Source organism: Pithys albifrons, chromosome 4 (assembly GCF_047495875.1).
Source record: "Pithys albifrons albifrons isolate INPA30051 chromosome 4, PitAlb_v1, whole genome shotgun sequence".
Classification (NCBI taxonomy): Eukaryota; Metazoa; Chordata; class Aves; order Passeriformes; family Thamnophilidae; genus Pithys; species Pithys albifrons.
Genome location: NC_092461.1, coordinates 41340664 through 41357910, shown reverse-complemented (window position 1 = coordinate 41357910; position 17247 = coordinate 41340664). Strand labels below are relative to the sequence as shown.

General features: G+C 41.6%; 1 protein-coding gene across 1 annotated transcript in view; it reads right to left on the bottom strand.

Annotated features, from left to right (window-relative positions):
- The window catches only part of SNTB1 (syntrophin beta 1), a 122058-nt gene that overhangs the window by 33832 nt on the left and 70979 nt on the right, over positions 1–17247 (bottom strand). Inside the window, exon 3 of the mRNA XM_071553912.1 lies at positions 10417–10624. Coding sequence (XP_071410013.1) covers positions 10417–10624 — 208 coding nt within the window. The remainder of the gene's footprint in view (positions 1–10416; positions 10625–17247) is intronic.

Below are 17247 nucleotides of genomic sequence, written 5' to 3'. Positions count from 1 at the left end.
GGCTCCCTCACTATCAATTTTTTTTCAGTCCTTTCCTAATGCTTTTATTTACTTTACAATAAAAACAATGTGGAGCTTAAGGGTATCTGTGGGGTTTGGGGTTTAGAAGACTCATTAGACTAATTATCATGATGTGCATTATCAATTACTGTCCATTTAAGCTGAAGGGATAATTCTGCAGGCAGAAATAAATCTTCAGACCTAAAGAATCTGAGGGAAGGGAATAACAGGATTTTTTAATTTTAATCAGCACTATTACTTCTTTTAGTTAAAACTCCATTGTCAAAACACTTCCCGTCTTAAAATAAGTAAAGTAAAACAATCATTAGTTTAATAGTGGGAGTGAGGAGAGGAAGGATACCTTTCAACTGTGAATTTGTTTCAAGTCCAGTTCTTACAAGGATTTTACTCACAACTCAAGCACTTTTGCCATGGTCAGGTCTTGAAATGAGAAGTTCAAAATATGCTATTTTATAGATAGTATCAGCATGTTCTTTCTTACTCAGTAGCCAAGGGTGTTGAAAATGCTATTGATACAACAATTACACTGTGCAAGAAATACTTCCCTGCAGTCTACAGAGTTGCTGTGTTTCAACACAATTGTCTTATGGCATATTTTTCTAAGGGCTGTCATGGTATTATGAATATAATTTTATTTTTACAGGATTCAGTAATAAGGTAAAAGGCTGATATTAATAGCCTTAGGAACTTATTACATAAACAGAGGTTGGGCACTAAAATTAAACTCGATTTGTAGAGTCTGCACTAAGTGAATGTCTTGCCATGCTGAAAATTGTAACGCACGTAACTTTTCCCTCTTCGTTATTTTTTTAAGCTCTCTTATTCTTCCAAAGGTCAATCCCTCTTTCCAGCTGAGAACACACACTTCTCCTCAAGATATATTTAGAAAATCTGTTTATTTTTCTCTGTTAACAGTTGTTTGGCAAAACAGCATACAAGGCATATATTGCTTCTGCTTGTACCAGCAGTGACACTCTGCTCTTCTGCAACACCCCTCAAACATTAACCAGCTTGTCTCTCCTAAAAGCACTTGTGGGTAGAGGCAGCACACCTCTGATTGCAAGCTGAGGGGGTGAGCAGAATGGGGCAATACTATGCAAAGAGATAGGGAAAAGCCCAAATGTTTCCCTCTAAAATAGAATAGTTTTACTAAAAATAGCTCCAGTTTTGCCAGTTTTCTCTGGGGATTAGCTGAGGGACCTGGGGTGGAAATGGTTGCAGGGCAGAGAGGCTTTTTTATGGCCTATTCTGCTGCTTTTTGATCTATTTATTCAAGCCATTAATCAAAAAGCTGAAATGGGAGTATTGTTGTGCTAGAAAAAAGTCCAAAACGATGACTTGGGTTAGAGGAATTCATACTGGACAAAGCCTGGAGGTCAACACACTCCTAATGGGCCCCTCTATTCCCCTGAAGGTGATTTTTAACTTCATGAGACAAAACCAACAAATGAGAACAATATAAACTTGAACACAGAAAATGCAGCTTTATGGGAAATTAATGTTTGGAAAATCTAGGATTTTCTAAGATAGACAATCCCTTTCTTTTCAAGCATCTAACATGCAGCCTGTAATCAGAAAAAGGAGCAGAGTGCAAGGGCACAGCTCTTGCAAAACTGTTTCCCAGCACCCTTCACATTGCACCAATATGTACTCAGGGTAGATCAGGATGGGAATGTAAGAATAAGTCTACTTGTTCCACACAAGTGAAGTGGGATGTGGGGGCTGAAGGGCACCCACAGTGCTGCTCAGGTCAGTGCAGTCAACAGGGTCAATGGTCAGGGCTTTCCAATTGCTCAGACTGCAATTACCTTGCTCCTTGTTTCAGCTGAGTTTGCTCCAAAGCATGGCCTCAATAGCAGCCTCTTAGCCTTCAATAACCACTGCACAGCATTTCCAAATGCCTGGAATGAGCTCCACACCTTCCTCAGCCTCATGCTGGTCTGCCTTTTGCCACCCTGCATCTCACAGCTGGGCAAGACAAGCACTCCATGCTGACACCCTGCCTGCATCAGTAAGAGGAGGCAGAAACACACTGGAGCAGAAGCAGACCAGTTGTTTTGGTACTTAAGTGCTTAAAATAATTGGGAAGGACACCCTCCACTCCCCACTGACAACAGGGTTAGGTATGGGTTCATTAGAGGTCACTGCTTTCTTACACAACATGTGTTTTATTAAGGGGATCATGTTGCATTTAAATCACATTTGAAAACCAAGGAGCATCGCTGTCTCCAATTTCTTCACTGTCTTTCTTGACATATTTTCTGTCAGAGGCTGGCTGAGAGAATAAAGGAAGCCTTTTCCTGGGTCTGAAGGAAGGGGATCAAAGCCTTCTTTCACATCATACCTGTATCTTTGCTGCTTTTTTACCAACTGAACTTCACTGCAAATATGTTCAAACACAGGTTTTCAAACCTGTGATGCCCCAAAAGGTGAGCTGACCCAGCACATGCACAAGGGGAAATGGACCCTTTTGGATCCAATTGCAGCTGCCAAGGCAAAAGACGGAGAGGCACGACATTCTGAAAATTTAGCAAGATCTAGGAAGAAAATTCCTCATCTACCAAAATCTAGAAAGCTCCTTATCCAGCAAAATCCAACCCAGGCAAACAGCAGTTCCAGTCTAGGTTATCTAGAAGAAAACGTTAAGTATTCATGCCAGGGCAGCCACTGTCTGTAAACAGCCAGTGCTCAGGACCACATCAGGATGTGCTCTGGACCACACTGGTGATCCCACCACCTATCATGCTGGAGAAACTGAGACACACAGCTCCCACATCCCAAGGAGGAACTGAAACTCCCCATTTCCTTTTGGCTTTGGCTTCCCTTCCTCCATCCAAGCTGCAGCCCATCACTTCCCCTCTCAAACCCTGTCCTGGGTTTGCTGACCAGGCATCTGCAGAGGTCCCTCACAGCAGAGCCACCATGGGTCCCACCTGCCTTTCATGTCCTCCTCCCTGCACAGGCACAGCTGCCAGAGCAGGAACCACGTCTCTGGGCTCAGAATTCCTCCTGATGCAGGAAGGGAGAATTTAAATAAAGCTTCAGGGCAGGATCACTATAAAAAGGAACTTTCTCATCCTTCCTGGGGTTCATAGGAACAGTGATAGCAATACATTGTATTTTACAGGAAAAGTTAAGTCAGCTCTAAGGATGGTTAGATGAAAACTGAGGCAGAGGATATTTGGAAAGGATGTGATTACCTCTGCTGGGATGCAACCAGAACTAATGCAGCCCTCATGAGAAGGGCAAGGGGATAGGGCCCAGTTTACACTGTAGCTCAGTTTCTGCAAGAATAATCTAACACTGAAAGGCTACCACAGGCACAACAGTGTTTACCCACTATTTAACTGTGCTCCATATGATAGAGGGTTTTCCTTCACTATAACAACCAGCTGTATTGCAGAACTACAGATTTTTAAGTTCAGGTTCTTCATGCATTTACCATCATATTACTATAGCTCTTCATGATTTACTTATACTTCTCTGCAATCCCCTTGCAGTACTTCTACCTGGCTTAATTTTGTGACTTGCTCATCTCTCATTGGTATGGAAAGAAATAGCATGTGTTACAGATAAAGACTGGCAAAGCCTTTAAAACAGTACAGTGAATGAAAAGGCTGTTTTCAGCCATTTACTGAAGACCCCTAAAGCAAGAAGAGAATGATGTCACTGCTTATAAAAGTGGCCTGTGAGGGAACTTTGCTGAAGCTGGAAGAGGAAATTACTCTTCATGCTATTTCAGGTTTACGTCTTTCCTAAGAACAGGCTGATTGTTATTGCAGATAATGAAGACTGTTAATGTAATTAAGAGCTCTCTTCTGGTGTTTTACAAAGCAAAGAAATAAGTTCCGGTATTAATAACCTGCAAGGTTAAGTGAGATAGGGCAAAAGCAGGATTCTTCACTTGGATGTAACTGCTCCACAGCAAAACAGTAGCTGGTATTTTAAAGTGCAATTTTTTATTTAGGACACAGAGAAAGTTTTCCAATTTGAGATATGTGTAATCTCCAAAAGGTTAGATTAATTTTAAGATTATGACCAGATATTACCAATATGAGAAATCATGTGCTTCTCTAAATACTGAAAATGGGAGGCCAGGACCATAGTGTCTTGCTCTTCTTTCTGAACACTGTAAGTGGGTAATATTTCCAAACCTGCCTAAATCATTAGTAAAGAAAACAGGGATTTCTAGAAAAGAAAAAAAAATCCCTGTAGAGACTAGACATTTCAACGAAGACCACACAACAAGAATGTAATTTTCTTACAGATAAGTTAGGCACTTCAGTAATGAGTTTTTCACCACTACCCATGTTTCCAGCAGGTTATTTATCTGGTAAAATCATACACTGATTTGTATTGGATTAAGAACACTACAACCCAAAGCTTGCTGCAATCTCAGCTTTAAACATGCACAGGTACTTTCCAGGTCCAGAAGAAAGACATGGGGATTAGTGTAACTTGGATTTTATTCCTGAAAACGCTGCTGGTTCAGATTGTGCAGCCTGATGAGGCAGTCACCGCAGAGAGAGAGTTACACACTGCCTAATGAGACAGTGGCTTCCCAATCCCCTCTTCTTGCCACAGGTTCTCACTCCTTGTCTTGCACTGGTACCTGCCTTTGGCATTAAACCTGCAGAAAGCTAATGGTGTCCCTTTGAAAGTAATGAGTTTTCTATCAGCACTTCCACCACCAGGATGGAAGAGACGGGAGTGCTAAGGGGAACCAGCTGCAATCTTGGACATGGCCATGCCATGTTTTTTAAAATGCTGCCCAGCAGATGCTGTGCTTCACAGGAAGGTGGCTAAAGTCAGATATAAATAAATAAAATCAGATAAAATCATACTTATTAAATAATGGCAAAATGTTTTAACTGTGTGATGGGCTGATGGTTTTCTCATGCAAAGATATTTTAAGCTCAGTTTTACCATTTGGAAATTATATAAAATTTTGAAACTGAAGATCTTCTCCACTTCTTTGAAAATTTATTTGTCTGTGATAACAATGCAGCTCTGTTGCTGTCCCCTTATTTTGCTAACCAGTGAACATGCTTCCAAAGGAAATGGTAAAACAAAAACGTTTTCATTTCATTCTCAGGAAAAAACCAACCTCAAATGCTCTCATGTCATTTGCTTAAATCTTGTTTGGACAGCTTGCATGTCTCACAATATTTCTGTTATCACTAGCTCCTCTGAATTAGAGTGAGAGCAGGAAGATAAATATAATACTGCAACATACAGCTCAATACTGAAGAAGATGACTCTGCTGTGACATGCCTCACACTTCAGCGCTAACAGAATGACATGGTTATCTAAGGTCTGAGGAGACTGAACAGCCTGTAATATATTAACACACTTTTCATTTTGGAGATAATGTCAGGAGCTGAAAAACAACTGCGATTCACTGTGCTCCTCTGGTTATTTGCCCTCCAGAATCAAGTCTTTTCTTACCTCTCAAACCTACACCAGATTTGTGGGAGCAGCAACACACCTGCCCTGCCCAGGCAGAGCAGAGCAACATGAATAGAAATCAAGTACTCAGGTTAAGTTCTAGTGAGAAAAGCCCATAAGGGCATTTTTTCTGCAGCTTCAAAAATTATCATTCTAAAAGACAACCTGCAGCAATTCCTATTTTTAAGTTTCTGAAAGGAGCTTTGAGATAATTTTAAAATGTCCACTGCCTGTAAGATATTTGACATCCAAAAGAGAGAACAGTCCCTGGCTGCAGAAGCGCTTTTTCCTCCTTCCAAACCTACATTTAAAGTGTCACTGGCACAGAGAGGACAGGGAGAGATGCACAGCTCAGGGTTTCATTTAGTTTTGGGGCTTTTTTTAACTGACCCAGCTTGAAGCTGGCGCCTGGCTAGAGCTTCAGCTGCCCCTGAACTCAGTAATGCTTTTGCTGACTGCTGAATTGAAAAAAGCTCTTTTGCAAAACCCCCTTTGCCAGAACACCTTTTTGTGTTGCATTAAAGAGGCAAAAATTTAGATAAAGCTTTTGCCAATGATACCTTGGTCTATTTGAGCAGACGTTAGAGAGTGATAAACTACCATTTCCGCAGTGTATTATCTCTCCTCAGAATTTGCTGCTTCTGAAGGAACTCAGTGGTGGGTGAATAAGCATAAGGAGAAGAGCAGTGATGCCTGTTTCAGCTCTTCTGTAAGTCATGAGATGTGCAGAAATATTAAAAAGAGGGGAAAAGAGAACTGGAGAAGACATTTCTACAAGGATTGAAAGCATTCCTGGAAAGAAAAGGAACAATTAACACACACATGGAAAAGCTCCTCAATTTGGATGACATTACAAACTTCCTTTTTTATTTGGGTGCTAAAAGTATCTTTTCAGGAAGCGGTAAAAAAAGGCAAGACCTGGAAAGATTAAGACCCACATGTAATTTGTTCCCTTTGCACAACTGTTAATTGCACAGGACTTGCTGAAGTAAAAAGACAAATATGGGAAATACAAGGTGATGAGGAGCACACACACTTCATTCTTGGTATGTCTCTTAGTTACAAACAAGTTTTAGAACACTGGTGACTAATATAACTCCTTAATCCTTAGTCCACTTTAGAAACCCTTCTCCTGAGGTCAAGGTCAGGACAAGGTTACTTCCTTAATAAAAGCAGGAATATGGTATCTCTAATGATTGCTTCTGGCTGTTTTTCTCCTTACCTACAAGAAGGTGACAGCGAGCATTTGCTTTCTTAAAGTGATGCAGAGCTCTTTGCTTTACCTGCAGGTGGACCCTCACGTCCTACCCCAGGGCACAGCCAGGGACCTGAAGGTGGACCTGCAAGGTGGATGTTTCAGGTTAAAGACCACAAATTTAGGGCTGTCTTCACAGGGAAGTTCAGTTAAGGTTGTAGAATCCTGTTAGCATGCAAATGCTTAGAACCTTAGATAACCTACTATTTATTTTAATGTTACCCTCTTGAGGGAGGCTCCCCTAATGAATCTATTTATGTAGTATCATGAAGGCTGAAGTTTAGAGCTAAGTTTAGAGCAGAGTCATAAAAAAATGTCAAACCAGGAAATAGCTTAATGAAAGCAGAGAGTAATCACAGCAAATTACAGTGAAATTTCTATGGGATTACATTTTGCATTCCACAAACAAGCAGAGGAATTCATCTCACTTACAGTTGTTTCATTTTGCTGAGAATTCACTGTAAGGATATGCTACGTAAGTAACATAATACAATACCATAAAAGCTGTCTTAAAAGTTACAGTCTAAGATGCTTTTTTGATCCTGTGGAATCCCAAGCTGGGGCAGGCTCGTGGCAGGACTGGTGGCTCTGTGGAGAGAGGAGCCCAACCCGGAGCAGATTTGCTGGCAGGACTTGTGACCCTGGAGGGGATCCACACTGGAGCAGTTTGTGAAGAACTGCAGCCCATGGGAAGGACTCGTTGGAGAGGACCATGGAGGACTATCTCCTTGGGGAGGGAGTGGCTGAGGTCACTTGGTCTGTTCTGCCTGGAGAAGAAGAGACTCAGGGAAGACCTCACTGCAGCTACAACTTCCTCATGAGGGGAAGAGGAGGGGCAGGCACTGATCTTTTCTCTGTGGTGACACCACAGATAGGATCCAAGGGAATGCCTTGAAGCTGTGTCAGGGGAGGTTTAGGTTGGATATTAGAAAAAGGTTCTTTCACCTAGAGGGTGGCTGGACACTGAAACAGCCTCCCCAGGGAAGTGGTCACAGCACCAAGATTGACAAGAGTTCCAAGAAGCTTTTGGACGATACTGTCAGGTACATGATGTGACACTTGCAGATGATCCTGTGCAGGGCTAAGGGTTGGACTCAATGAACCTTATGGGTCCCTTCCAACTCAGAATACTCTGTGATTCTGTGACCCCATGCTGGAGCAGCAGAGGAGTGTGAGGAGTCCTCCCCCTGAGGAGGAAGAAGCAGCACAGACAATTATGTGATGAAATGACCAGAACCCCCATTCTCATCCCCCTGTGCCACAGGGAGGGGAGAATGGTAGAGAATATCACACATGAAGTTGAGCCTGGGAAGAAAGGCAAGGCAGTGGGAAGGTTTTCCTAAGGTTTGGTTTTATTTTCTCATTACCCTATTTTGGCTTGTTTGGCAATAAACTCAATTTATTTTTCCCCAAGTCAAGTCTGTTTTGGCCATGATGGTAATCAGTGAGTGAACTCTCCATGACCTTATCTCAACTCATGAGCCTTTTGCTTTATTTTCTCTCTCCTGCCCAGCTGAAGAAGGGAGTGATACAGCTTTGGTGGGCATCTGGTGTCCCACCAGGGTCAATTGACCTACACTGGTATTCATGGTGTGCTTTCACAAATCACTGCAGAATTTAATCTCACCACTGATAAATCCTGTTTTAACACAAGGAGCATCTGTGGGCAGCACCCCACGCTGCTGCCTTGAACACCACCTCTGAAACAGTATATATAAAGAGTTTTCATATACAGACTATATGCACCTTCCTCTCCCATCCTGCAGGTTATCATTCTTTCATCCAGGCTTTGCAGCCCTCAGTCCAGTAACAAAATAAAAGGAATTTCACATTGCTTTACACTGTATGTTGGAATTTTCTCTGCTTTTCAACAGGTCTCCAACATAAGAGAAAGGTGGGAACTTTTGACCTCACTCCATTACTACTGCACAGCTCTGGATAGTTTTTAGTGAAAAAACACATGTTGGCTTTTTAGTAACAATGGCACTGCAAATCTCTCAAGGCTAATTCTTGGTGACAGCCACCGTAAATACACGGGAACATGCACAGAGCCACAGCCTGACCCTAAAAGCAAAACAATTTTTAGCATTAAATTCATTTAGACCTTGAAACAATCTGTAAGGAGTAACATAAAATAAGATTTCAGTCCGTGAGGAAAAAAATAAAAGAAAGGGGGAAAAAGCATGTGAATGGGATATTGTGTATTAACTGTAAAAAGAGGAAATTCATAAACCGGAAGCATGCCATGTGTCCATTAAGATGACCTGTGATTATTATACACACAAGATCTATATGATCTGCTACAGAGCAGTTACCCTTTCAGAAGAAGGGATTTTGCAACAGAAAAGGCCTCTACTAGTGAGCTTTTCACAAGTTTATAGAAATACAAAAGGAAAAACAAGACTAAAGATCCCATGGCTGTACATTTCAATACTGTTCAAATTTACTTACCAAAGCTTTGGTGCTTTAACACCAAATTATTCCCTCAAATATTTAAATTTTCTACAGCACTAAGCCACAGAGTTGTGCTGTTGTTCCCCTTCCGCGTGCTTGGATGGAGGGACAGGAAAACATACAAAATCTGCCTGAAAGGTTTTGCAATCTTTGTGTCACTGCAAGAGGTGTGGACTGACCTGTGTCTTGCTAAAAATTAATGGTGTGCCTTCTTAAAGGACACTAGAAAGAAATATGACACCTGTATCTGGCTTCCGTATTTTCATTTACAAAATCCAAGGGAGAGTTAAAACATACAATATTTTTTTCAGGGCAATTGCAGTCAGTTTTCCACATCTGTCTTGGATGCACAGGTTGAAGGGGCAGTGGGTACATACTGGCCATTCTTCCACACACTCCAGCTGGAGAGGCACAAATGCTCTGAACAGACGCCCAGGCAGTAGCTGGATGGGAATTATTTCTAGGCACAATTCTAACACTCTTGCTGTAGGAAATCCACACTTATCAGTACAGTGCCTAAAACAAATTCTGATTTAAAAACCGATCTTCTCATACTGATACTACCTCTGTGCATTCATTGGGTGATCTTTCCATGGGCCAACAGATCCCAAACTACTTTCGAACTGAACACCAGGTTTCCCCTGTGGCATAAAACATTTTGATACTCAAACTGCAAGATGGGGGAGAGTTGCAATTGCAAGCTCAGCCTTCTATGATGCTCAGCTCAAACACAGGATTACAATTAAAAAACAAGCTCCTAGGTATAATGGGGACACCACCTTATTTTCCCGACCATGCCCAGCTCCTCTGGCCAGGCACAGTGTGGGGGTGGACCATGGACCAAGTAAGTGGGTACTTCCCAAGCTGGGAGCTGGAAGGTGACAACTCATATACATCACGGGAGTTGTAATTGCAGATGAGCTCAAGGCTGGTGTCAGTTTTTTGTGACTCAAGTCTCATGCCTGAACTTGACATGAGACTTTTTGATCTCCCAGGAAAGTCTTTGCTAATTTGCATACAGAAGCAAAGACTATGGTGACCTTCTAGTTTTCTGGGGTTTTGTCTTTTTTAGTGCACAAAAATTGGCATGTTAAGAAAAGAAAGGTCTTCAAGAAAAGCTAAATCAAACCCCAGCATCTCGTTTAGTCTCTCCACTTGCAGACAAGTCTGAATTCAGGAACAGAGTGCAAGTGATAAAAAAGAGAGCTTTGAAATGAAAATAAGAATGTTTTCATTACCTTTTCTGCAAGCCAGCCTAGATGCCTAATCTCTCGACTTCCAGCAATCCCTGTTTTACCCAGCTGGTCTCTGACCTCTGCAATCACCCTGGGGATGAGCTCATTCACACTGGAGTGGATGGCATTGAACCAGGCCTGGGCTGTAGCTGAATCCTTACTCCTGAGCACCACGGTGTGCTTGGCATCAGGTGAATGAACTTCAATAAGTCTAGAAAAATGAGGGGGGAAAACATTATGTTCATTCATATACTCTTATGCAGCTAAATTTATTACCTTGCTTAGTGATAACAATGAGTTAAACAGAAAGATACTAATAGTGATACCTAGCACTAAAAACTTACCTTTACAAGACCTGAGTAGAGTAGGAACATCTTAACTGAAGCCAGGTCTGTACTGGCATTATGATAAAATCCTTGAGAAGGGGAATTGCCAATGCTCATGCAACCCCACATACATGCCAATGGGAGTTTCAAACATAAAGGCAAGAGCAACATTCACTGACATGGCAGCCACACAGAAATGCATGGAAGATAACTGAGGAGAAGCCAAGGATATGCTGCTGCCTGCTTTAGCTGGCCATCATGGCACAACCAGAGTTTTTCAATGTGTTTATTTTACACATACAGAGATAAATGAAAACCATTCCTCATCCCAAACAGAGGCATTATCTTATGGCTGCACTGTGGTTTCAGTGACATCACTGTGCATTAGCAGAGGCTACTGCAACTGGCTTTCTCCGGAAGTTACCAGCATCCTCAATGCTCCACTTAGATCCTGCTAACAGTGGCAGCAAGGACGTGCTAACTGAACTGTATGACTGCTGCTGGCAGGCATCTTCTGCACATTTTCAAACTTCTGTGGAAACAGATGAGTTTTTTTCACAAAAAACTACACCTACAAGACCATCCTGTGAGTTTCCACCCTACCATGATGGTTTGAAAAGCACAAACGAACCCAGTTTTCAGGAAAATGAATCCTGTTCATTGTGGTTATGGGACCCGTGCCAACACCTTTGCTAACAACAATAACAACGAAAATGCTTTGACAGGCAGATGCAGCTATTTCAGCTTTGTTCTCAGTGAAGTTATTAGTAGGGCTTTATGTCCTCTTTATAGCCTTGTGGGCCTTTTTTATTTGAACATTTGATAAATAACCCAGAAAGTAATAGTCTTGTTTACCTTTATGTGGCAATTATAAAACCAAGCCCTGGTCACTGCCCATCACTCAACTCTGTATCACATTTGTGCTTTTTTTTAAATGAAGGTACAGTGACTGCCCCTGAATGTTACCCTCAAAAATTCAACCTGGGATCTGAGCCTAAGCACGTACTTCTGTCCTGTGTATGGCTGCCCAATCTCTGGGACACACAATGACTCCTTTCTGCAGCAGAAAATTAATTACTTCAGTGGAATTTATTCAGGTTGAGGTTCAAAACAGTACTGTAATGCAAATATTTGTTACACAATTACACAATCCTGCCATTTGGAACTTAACTAACAATTAAGAGGTTTTAATTAATTGCTTAAACCAGAGCAGAATCCAGAACAGAGGGTGACTCTGCACAGCTCTCTGAGGCTCAGAGAGCATGGAACGTTGGTTTCATGTTTGCCCATTTTGGGAAGGGGAGGTCTCCACGTAGAGACTGTTCTAAAGATAGAAAAGGTCATGATTTTCCAAACTCAGCAGCTGAACTGTTCAGGGTCCTAAATCACTGGATAGCTTAGAAAGTGGGTTGATTTTTCAGAAAGTGCTAAGCCAGCACAGTAATGCATGTTTCCTCAGTAGAACTGCTGCAGCTCAGCACTGTCAGAAAATAAGGGTTCTTATTTAACTGCTTCAGGATGCACCAAAAATCCAACTTCAGGTACCAAAAGTAAAATTCCTTGTCAGATGATACTGGGCTGGTGAATAAGAAAACTATGTCTATAGACAGGCATGTTCTCAATCATACTCTGCTTTTCTATAAACTGCGAGAAAAAGCCATCTCCCTGATGGTTATGATTTAGCCATTTGTGTTCACTGATCATTATGATCATACAGAGCTACCACACCCTGATCTGTCTTTCCACCAGAAACACTGCACTCTCACTGCCGTCTGAACTGGAGTTTGAGCTTGTTCTTGTAGGCAGCCATTAATGAAAACAAACTGTGCAGGCTTGGATTTTCAAAGTACATTGTGGTAATCAGTGAAATGTTGCTTATTATTTACAGAGCCCTTTTTGGCAGGAGATCTTACAGCATTTCACAAATGAGGTCAGTGACAGCATCCTCATTTCACCAGCAAAAGAAGTGGAAAAGTGAAGAATCCAGACAAGCCAGGGAACAGGTCAGGAGCAGAAATCAGGATTTTCAGCACTCTGTCTCCCATTTTAATACTTTGTTAAAAACCAAAAATTATTTGGTCAGCACAGCAGTATTGTGCTATTTTTGAAAAATGTTAATACACCATATGGATTGTGTGAAACAATGCTCTTTACAAAGCCTGTGGTTTCTATATGGGAACTCCCACCTACAAAGTCACTGCACATCGCACAGTAAACAAAGTGCTGAACACAGACTATGAAGACTTGGAAGAATGTGCTGCTTTTTCAGCTGCAAAGAAGCAGCAGCAAACTTGTGTGATTTCTTTAAGTTAGAGTGGTAGCAGGCTTTGGTTTAAAAACAAATTATCTAGAACTGAAAGAGCTTCCACATGGCAATTTGCTTACCTCCAATTTATAAATTCTTCCCTAAAGCAAGTGGATTAACATACAAACAAGTATTTTACAACTTGGGCCTTCAACAAAGTGTATTTCCCTTGATGGTGACTATTTAAGTATTGGTACAAGAGTTATGTCCTCTAAAATAATGAACATTTAGACAGCTGTTAATCATTCTGTTTCAGGGGTTCTAAACCATGCATATTCCAATATCTACACAGTCAAATGTGATATCAAGGTATATATTCTAGTATACATATGCATACATGCATCTGAGTCATGCTTGCAAAAATACTCTTAAAATATCACCCCTTGGTGACTTCTAATGGAGCTGTTCTGGGGATGCTTGTCAGTCATCAAAGTGTGATGGTGATACACTGACAACTGCAGAAAGTCCATCTTGCTCCCTGAGCTGAGTAACAGAATGACTGGACAATACATGATACACTTCTCAAAAGTTAGTTCAAAACAGGAATAAATGCTGCTTTGACAGCCCTGAATCTTTTTATTCACAGCACGTGTCCAGTCCCAGAAATATGTCTGCAAGCATCATTCCAGTGAACGCTGCTTGGTAGGGAACCTTTTATTTACACACCTTAAGGATGAAAGTCTAAATCCTCAACTGCCTGAAACCTGCTACTATTGCCATAAGGACTGGATACTAGAAAACCTTAGGAATCCAAGCTTGTAGATTTCCACTGAAGACCCATGACTGCTGTCTCCACAGTCAACTGGGATGGAGATAATAAAACAAACTTAAAATCTTCCTGGAAACCCATAGCCTGTGACTGCAATCAGATGCTGAAAGTGCTGTGTCCCCATAAACTCTTACATTTTCTGCCTTTCAACCTACGCTACTTTGATTCACCACACCATTTCGATGATGCTTTTTCTGTTTAGCAGCTGACTGATGGCATTTCCATACTTTTAGAAATGCAAAAAAATACCAGTGACCTTAGTAAACTTCAAGACTACAACGTACTTAAATGTTTCCAGCAGTCCAGCCATTGTAGTTTTGATTTGTTCTTTGGCTAAACTGACCACCGCTTACTGACTTCTGTTTATCTGCAGTTCAGTGATAAAGTTCCCTTAATTCCCCACTGAATTGAAATATTTAGGGCAATGCCACAGCTGTGTTTATTCTCACACTCCACCACAGTTATGTAAATACTGCATATGGAGCTGTTTCAGATAAAGCCCATACCAACCCAAAGGAATTATATGTTAGCTCTAGATGACTGCCAAGATGTGCGGCATCCCTCCAGCTTGGCAATGCATATGAATGATATCACATTTTCTCAGAGATCATTTGGCAAACCATATAATAAAAGAGTAATTTTCTCTCTCCTTCTCAAAGAGTCTCACCGAGCCGGGAGTGTTTCCAGCATTCCCTTCTCCACTTGCAGAACACGGAGGTGACACAAAACCCAGTGTCTCCAAATGCTGGAACCTGGCACATAAGAGGAAAACTCCCTCCCTCGCTTCATCATCCAGACTCTTTATTGTACAGAGGATCAGAAGAAGCTGAAAGCAAACATTTGATAGACCATACTCATTCCACATTTGATAAGGTCTCTTTCTGTAGGAGGGTTCATTATCTAAGAAATAACTTTTATCAAAACTCTTGAAAGCATTTCTCCCACCAGCATTGGCTCAGGACCAAATCAGGCACTGAGTTACACTTCATGCCTCTTCCCAGGTCAGATGATGCATTCAGTGACTGATTGAAGTGCCGAGTAAATCCCTTGAAGTTAATGATAAGTTATTCGAACCCATCACTGATTTCGCACTGGCATCGTCAGGAATAAAACAGTCTGTCACTGACTCTGCAAACTTAAAAATCAATCAAAGGCCAAACTGCTCACCTTCTGCATCATTGTCTGCACATGAAACCACAGCAAGCAATTTTGTTTATTTCTGAGTGTACAAGGATAGGAGCCTTTCTGGGAAAAGGGGGGATTTAGAGGAACACAATTTGATTTATATTTAAATTGTTGCAGGTTTTGTTATTAAATAAACTTTAAAAAACTGTTTTGAATTCTACATGCAGCATCAGGATATGAACCAGGAACAACATACATTAAAATTAAGCAATGAAAACTTTGGGTTTAGTTTGCGAGGAACATATTCCAGAGAGGCTGTTAGGCTTATAACATATTCCTCAGCATACTCTGACGAAGCATCTTCCTTTGATAAACCTAAATATAGGTGAAAGCAATTTTACTGAGCAAGCATTATTTGGGAATCAAGTGGAATTTTTCTGTGTGAAAGTCCCTCAGTCCCCTCACTGTCACCAAGGGTATTTGCGGTATTAACAGTCACTTGATGATTTTCAACTTACAGGGTTAAAAATGATGTAGATATTCGTTTCTTGGGAGCTGACTAGAGGGATGTCCAGCCAGAGGGTGTATATATCACTAATGAGCTGTCACAGTTGATTTCGTTCCTATCTGCCACCAGCTGGGCTTTAATAAAAGTGATATCAGCGAGTTGCGCCACATGCAAGTAAAGAAAGAATTTGGCTCTGTAATGGACTTGCTCACACAGCTGTGTGCTGATGCCAACTGATCTGCAGAGCACATCACACACTGCCTTCTCCACCCAGAACAACTACAAAAGTAACTGAATAGTTTTTAAATGTATATGGATGTAAAGGAGAAGGACTCTTACCCCACATTGCCCAGAAGACCTCTTATCTTTTACTATTCTGAATATTTCTCTTATATCCTCATTGTAATAGTGCTGAATGCTGGCAACCCAGGAATATACAGGCCAGTTTTCTTCACAATGGATTCAGCACCAAACAATGGCAAAAATGCTGTATCAAGGAGCAGCTGAGGTAAGTTATTCAGAAAACCCTCCCACAAACAGCATTATTTCATAGGCATGGCAGGAATTTGATTTAACCTTTAGAAGACTGTCAAACTTTAAGGCCAGAAAATGTTGCGATGGGTCTGGTCAACACACTGACCACAGCTCCCTGAAGCAGCTGCTTTCCCTGAAGTAAAGCCAACCCCAAAGCATCTTCCCCCCAAAGCAAACCTTCTGCAGCTGCAACTGCACCTAGGCTAAGCAAAGAGTAGCTGACTGGTAATAGTGGTAAATGATCCCTTCAAATGCAGATGAGGGTGGAGAATGTCATGCTGCTGCATAAATAAGAGATCACGGGCTTGGAGAAGAATTAGATGTATTCTGAGAAGGAACACCACTTTTGCTATTAGGCAGTGCTGTAGTAGGACCCTGAATGAAAGAAGAGGACATGATCCACAAGCATGGGTGAAACAGGAAAACTGAGTATGGCTGCTGATAGATCAGCTCTGCCTTGTGGATGAATTGTCACAGGGGAAAGTCTTGCTGGAAGAATGAGCAGGTCCACCTTATCTAGCAGGACATATCTCAGTGTCACATTGTTTTACATGCCTACTTTTTGGCTTTCGTGGTCAAGAATCCCAGGGATCACTGCTTAGTTACCAAGGGAAGCAAAACAGAAATCAGACAGCCATGTTGACAAAGATACAAATTCACTTTGGATCAATTATTGGCCTCTGCATGCTGTAGGAAGAAGTACCACCTGGGAGCCAGCCTCCTCGAGATACTGACAGCTTCTCTGGGGACTTTCACTACTGGCAGTAAATTTGTCTTCCCATTGAATAGACTCAGAGATTGATGGAAAACCTGTACATAAGTGATGAGAAGAAGTAACAACTTCAGCATAACTCCTACTACAGTAAAACAGGAATTTCCATCAGCTGAAATCCATGTGGAAGAAAGCTCAAAGTGACTTCAGGGTGCTAAAATGGCAATGTATCCACAACCTAAGGACAAAGGATCAGCCTCAGCATCTACGAACACTGAGCTGGGGTACCTATGGTGGCAACCCACCATCCAAGGCTCATGCTGTGGATGTAATTTGCTGCCATACCAGTGACTACACAATGTGCAGGAGGGAGCAGCTTCAAATATACTATCTGAAAATCCTGCTCCTTAATTAATGGCAGGTCAGACCAGATCAGAGCTATAAGACTGAAATCCTATTTGCAGACCCACTGATAAACAAGGGAAAGCCCAGCACTGAGCACAGGACAACAGCTGAGCAGCATAAAGGGTCTCAAGCTTGTCACTGTCTCCAAGC